Source organism: Nematolebias whitei, chromosome 1 (genome assembly GCF_014905685.2).
Source record: "Nematolebias whitei isolate Nwh7 chromosome 1, NemWhi1, whole genome shotgun sequence".
Lineage (NCBI taxonomy): Eukaryota > Metazoa > Chordata > Actinopteri > Cyprinodontiformes > Rivulidae > Nematolebias > Nematolebias whitei.
In genome coordinates, this window is record NC_056498.1 from 86315032 (window position 1) to 86321519 (window position 6488).

General features: G+C 39.3%; 1 protein-coding gene across 1 annotated transcript in view; it reads left to right on the plus strand.

Moving 5' to 3' along the window:
- The window catches only part of slc18a2 (solute carrier family 18 member 2), a 69361-nt gene that overhangs the window by 14665 nt on the left and 48208 nt on the right, over window positions 1-6488 (plus strand). The window contains exons 3-4 of the mRNA XM_037674397.1: window positions 5108-5166; window positions 5276-5359. Coding sequence (XP_037530325.1) covers window positions 5108-5166; window positions 5276-5359 — 143 coding nt within the window. The remainder of the gene's footprint in view (window positions 1-5107; window positions 5167-5275; window positions 5360-6488) is intronic.

Genomic DNA, 6488 nt, shown 5'->3' on the forward strand with positions numbered 1-6488 from the left:
ATAATGAGCTGAAATGTGGTGAAATAGCAGCTGAAAGTTATTCACAATACATGCTCTGCTTGCTAACAAACTGAGCAAAATCTTTGTTTAAAACTTTAGCATGTAGCGAGCAAGTTGCAACCTGTCAAGGAATACTACTGTCATTAGAACCATGTACTAATAAATCATTTGTGTTTAAATGTTGTTTTGTGACCTTCCTCTTTCAAATGTTATGACATGGAGGGAAGTAAAGCAGAAGCAAAGTACCTCTAGAATCTAGAACATCAGTAACAAAGATGACTCAGCTCATCACATCTCAGTTTGCAAAAGAGGGCTTAGACAGGAGGTGGAATGACTATACAAGCAAAGAAAGGCAAACTGGAGTAATTTAAAGTGCTCTGTGACCTCTTGTGCACAGTATATTCAGATCAGCAGATGTGATCTGCTGATATACAACCATGGGCCAAACCAATATCTAATCAGGATGTGTAAAAGCTACAACCACAGATGGAAACAATGATGTTTTACAATAAATGCTCAATTTTAAAACTGCAATGTGCATAGGTTTTGAATTAGATTAAAGTGTTACAGAACTCATCGTTAAAGATATTAGTTCAAGATTAATCTGATTGAATGGACATGTTTTTTTCGACCTTTTGAATCTGAGTCAGAGTTTCTTCAGTTGTCATACGCACCACATGTGGTGGAACAAAATTGTGTACACAGGGTCCTAGTTACATCCAACAAATGTATAAAATGTAAAAGGAAAAACAGTAATAAGATCTAAGATATGAACTAAGAAAAATGTTAACTAAAAATACACTAAGCACTAGTAGTACAAAAATAATACACTGAACAGCAGCACGAACATGAGTCTGTGTGAGCAGATGAGTACGAATGAACACAGCAGCATGAAATAAATCAGCATCATGATGTGATTTTTCAGTGATTATTCTGTTTAGAGATTCATGAGTCTAACAGCCTCAGGGTAGAAGCTGTTCCTCAGTCTAGTGGGTCTACACTTAATGCTGCTCATCGTCCTGCCTGAGGGGAGCAGAGCAAATATTGTGTGTGCTGGGTGAGTGGGGTCCTTCATGATGCAGGTGGCTCTCTTCCTGCATCTGGAGGTGTAGATGTCTGTGATGTGGGGAGGCTGACTCCAACAGACTTCTGTGCAGCCTTCACCACTCTCTGCAAAGCTTTTCTTTCTGCAGCTGTGCAGCCTCCACACCACAATTTGATGCTGGAGCACAGGATGCTCTCCACTGCACACCTGTAGAAGGAGGTGAGGACTGAGCTTCCCAGACCAGCTCGCCTCAGTCGCCTGAGGAAGTAGAGTCTCTGATGAGCTTTCTTGATCAAGCTGGTAGTGTAGTTGCCCCAGCTGAGGTTTTCATTCAGGTGCACATCCAAGTACTTGTAGCTGGAGACCACTTCCATTGCAGATCCTCCTATGTTTGAGGTGGGGGTAGGTCTGTTTGTTCTGTCTGAAGTCCACAACCATCTCCTTTGTCTTCTTCACATTGATACCAAGGTTGTTCTTCCTGCACCAGCTCTCCACGTATTCCATCTCCTACCTGTAGCTGGACTCATCATTGTTTGTGATGCACCCCTACACTGCTGTATCATCTGCAATTGAATGATTGATTCTCATGGTATGCATACTGTTGGGGGTCCTCGCTGATGTTGATGGTTATTTTGTTGTGGGTCATGACCAGTTTTTCAAAGCATTTAGCAACTACTGGGGTGAGGGCTGATCCGTACATGTTCCTGCTTTTAGTATTTTACACCACCTTATAATCTAGCTGGGTATTTTTTGTTTGTTGGTTTGTTTTTTGCTACTCTTCCTTTTGAGTGTCCTTTTGGTTGCTATTTTGTTTTGATTTGTAAAAAAAAAAAAATAATAATTTGTATGCCTCTTTTGTGACTGTCTATTGTTGTTGTTGTTGTTGTTGTTGTTGTTGTCCACTGTTGTCATCATTCTTTGTTCAAATCAGGTCTCTTGTAAATGAGTTCCCGATGCTCAGTGGGATTAACCTGTTTAAATAAAGGTTGAATTAATTAATGTGGTTTGGCGGCAAGTAATACATTGCTGGTGAGTAGTGAAACAGAGACTGAATATACAACACATACAGATCAAGTTTTATGGATTTTCCATAAATTATACAGAATTATCCTCACTTTCCCCCCACAGGACAGAAATATTATAAAAGATTTATGTTTTAAACAGACACACAATCAAATTGTAACCCATTCATTTCCACCCGGCTTTTTGTCTCACATGGCATAGCAAAGAGGAGGAATTGTAAATACTCCATCCATCCATCCATCCATCCATCCATCCATCCATCTATCCATGCATCCATCCATCATGGATAATGTGAGCATGATGCCTTGAAGATGAGTGAGGTATTGTCTTCCAATTTGTTGTTTAGCTGCATCTTGGCATAAAAAACTTTCCTTTCAAAAATTGTGTTTCCATGTTGAAATCCAAGATGACAACAACTATATATATAATCATTTATATATATATATATATATTATCTTTTACCCGCTTCTTCCATTTTGGGTCACAGGAGTCACCAGTGCCTATGTCCAGTTATCACTGTGCAAGGGGTGGGGTACACCCTGGACAGGTCTCCAGTCCATCACAGGGACACATAGAGACAAACCAGACAAACCAGAAAAACAACCATTCACTCTCTCACTCACACCAAGGGTCAATTTAGAGTTACCAATCAGTCTAACATGCATGTTTTTGGTCTGTGGGAGGAAACTGGAGTACCCGGAGAAAACCCACACATGTAAGGAGAGAACATGCAGACACCACCCAGAAGGACCCCCGGACCAGGATTTGAACCAGAGTAACCTGCTTGCTGAGAGGCAGCAGCTGTACCAGTTGCACCACGGTGCTGCCCCACTTGAATATCTTGCACTAAAAATATTAAGGTTTACGTGCATTCCCTGTTCAAATTTAGAAAAACACTCACATTGAAAACTATAAACATTCACTATTCAAATCCCTCAGCAACGAGGGACATCTGTACCATTAGTTATTTTACATAATTTGCACAATACTGCTTTTATAAAAAGGTCACATTTCCCAGGTGTGTATGGCTAGCATTTAAATCTTATTCTCATTTGTAAAAAAGAAGAATAAATTTAAAAAATAATCAAAAAGTACTTACAATAAACTGAAAGCAGTGATAAAAATGACAAGAAAACTTGATGATTTAATGCAAAAACTGAATCAATAAATTTGAGTTTATAAAAGCCAGTGTGAAAATATTCTTTACAGAACATGAGATTTTTTTAGATAAAAAGAAATGTGTGACTGCTCAAACATTACTGGCGTTTATCCTAAAACCAATGTTTAGTGTCTCAGATGGGCGCCCATATGTGCTGTAATTGAGACAGAGAGCACAATCCTATCATTCTCTGTTAGTCACCTTCCTGCAGAGGACAACGAAAGGCAAGTGAAGTGTGACATAAATCCATGAGGGAATAAACCTCCCTAACTCAAAGCTTTTTTGTACATTTTTATTATTACTACTTGTGGTTTTTGGTATTATTTTGCTAACCTGTTTTGTCATTCACATGAGGATTTCACTTCTCTTTGCACTGTAGTTGTGTTACTGCTAGTTTTCATACAGTCAGTGCAGGAGGAGATCTGAATTCCCTGTGCTGCATCTGGTTGAGTGTAGAAACAGTTCATTTATGCCTGGTTGAGCTTAAGTTGTTTATTTTTATTTTATTCCCAATAATATGGATTGAAACATATGTCTTTTGACATTATGAACAGAGTTTTTTGAGCTCACTACTTGGGGAAAACAACAAACATATTTTTCATATAAAATGGATCAAGCGCTCATAAAGTATGGTACAATTTAGATGCAACGTGGTCCACATGCAGACTAGTGACAGCTATATAAATTGACTGATTTGCAAGAAGTGACTTTTGGTTTTGCAAGTGAAGAAATGGTGTTATCAGGCAGTTGCCACAGTATCCAACAGTCAGTCGACACAGTAAGGGTAGGGTTCTCAGACGTCTAGACACATTGGAGAATGTTACCAAAATGATGGATTTTGGAAGAGTCACATTATGTGTTTTAAGAGGGCAAGTTGTTTTGTATAACTGCCCAGTTTGTGGGGCGTCCAAATGTCACAGTGGTCCAGTTTTGGAATCTGTGAAGGTTCAAGAAATACAGTACCCTACGACATCTCCACATGTCCTCCAGACACAGCTAATGGATTCTTTCAACAACCTGTCACCAGCAGATTACCTTCTCACCCACTTGTAGCTTTGTCATTAACAATCCGAACACAAATGGCTGCATTTGGAGTAGTGTCATAACCAAGAGTCTAGAAGTGATGAAATATTCAGCAAATAATCACGTTTGCATTACCACGGATAAACACTGTGTGTGAGTTTGGTGGCCGAGAGGGGAGAAGACCAGCCCTGGCTATGTTTTAGAGGTACAGACCAGTGTTACCCCAGTGAGTCACTGGATATGACTTCAGGTCAACCCTGGTAGTAATTCTGGGGGTCCATGATGGCACCACATCAGTGACATCCACATCTTACCCCTCCTGAGGCACACCTTGGTACAGTCTTTCAACAAAACAACACTGGTCCATCCTGCATCATAAAGAGCCTCCTGTGTCCGCCCAGGTCTATGACTGACCACAGGAGCCCCCCCCCCCCCCCCCCCCCACCCCAGTCTTTCTCTTTTTATCAAACGTTTAATTGGCTCAATTGTAAATTTGCTGCTGGATCGTGAGATCCAGATGCCACAGCTGTAGGTCCACTTGTTGCAGGAGAGGCTACAAAGGTTCTTTAAGTCTGGTCCACGCAGACTTGCTGCTTTAATGCAGAGGTGCCACGCCCTGCTGACATGAGAGCAGCAGTGTGCCTGTACTCATAACTCAGTTATACATTTGCTCTGAAACTGTAATCATTGCATTAATCACATGACCTTTAAACACATGGAGTTTGATTTGATTTCCACGTCTCCATCTGGGTACATTTTTTAGTTAATGAACAGAGTTTGTTTAGACAGGATAGATTAGGATTAATATTCTCATGATACAAATGTAACGTCTGCTTTTATTCTCTGTGTCCCTCTAGAATAGGATACCAACTTCCAATATTCGCTGGCTTCTGTATTATGTTTCTCTCTACTATCAGTAAGTCTGATCAAATTAGTTTTTATTTTAGGAAGCTCAGAGTGCTTTCCTTGTGCCTGGTGGTTCATTATTAATGTTTCTGTTTTGTTTTTATTTTTCTGTCGTGAAGTGTTCGCCTTCTCATCAAGCTACTCTTTGCTGTTTCTGGCCAGATCCCTTCAAGGTGTGGGCTCGTCCTGTTCATCAGTGGCTGGTACGGTTATTTTCAGCTCTTTGTTCCTTGTAAGAGCTCTCATCATCTAGTCAACTGTTTTCTCATCATTATCTGTGATAAATTTCCTTGAATGCACAATAATACATTTTGTCAAAATCAAAGCATTCTTTCGAGCAGTGCTACATTTTAAAATTGTCCAAATCTTTATTTTGTTTTGACTGTGACATGGACTTCTTTATTTGCACCGTGTCATTTTAAGATACTAAAAGTTATTTGGACATTTTACATGACTGAAAACACAACTAGGAATGAGTTCACGGTGTCTTTGGATGGGATGATGGGAGACTGTGACAAAGTGAAGAGTCAACATGTCTGCTGGCTTCCCTCCTTACATAGAGAACTTTACTAATTGGCTTTTTATGTATGTGAATGTTTCTGTTCAGTGCCCTGAGACAACTTTGTTGTGAATTGGTGCTATATAAATAAACTGAATTGAAATGAATTGTCTTTAGCCAAGAGAATCCTGTTTCACATTGCACAGTGAGGAAATGTAAGTCCTCATCACACCCAGAAAATAACTAAGCATGTATTACTTTTTCTGATCATGACCTGACATTTTACTTTTTCAATTCAAAACATTAATGTGTCATGCTACTGCAGTTAAAATAAATTCCAAACATTTCATTGTTGTCTTGATTAAAATTTTAGCTTTTTTCTTTGTCAAACAACATATACTGTGCTGTACTATGTACTGCTACAAAAGGTCAAAGTATTATTCCCAAACTACGTTTTTCATATATATTATTTTCTTTAAGTTTTTCTAAGGCTGCAGGAGGAGAAATTGAAAAATCATGATGTAAATGTTCGAATAACTGCAGAATGTTAATAAGAGTATTACAGTGTTTGTGCATAGGTAGTTTATGAGTAATATTTAAACAAGTAATGAGTATTTAATAAGTAAGAAAGACTCCTAAATAAATAGTGTCTCTCAAAAGGAATCAAGTTTCCATATGTATTACTAAATACTGTAAATGATTCACATGCACTGAAGCCAGTGCACTGTAGTGACGTGTCTGCACACTGAACAGCCTGCACACTGAACAGCCTGCACTCTGAGCAGCCTGCACACTGAACAGCCTGCACACTGAGCAGCCTGCACACTGAACAG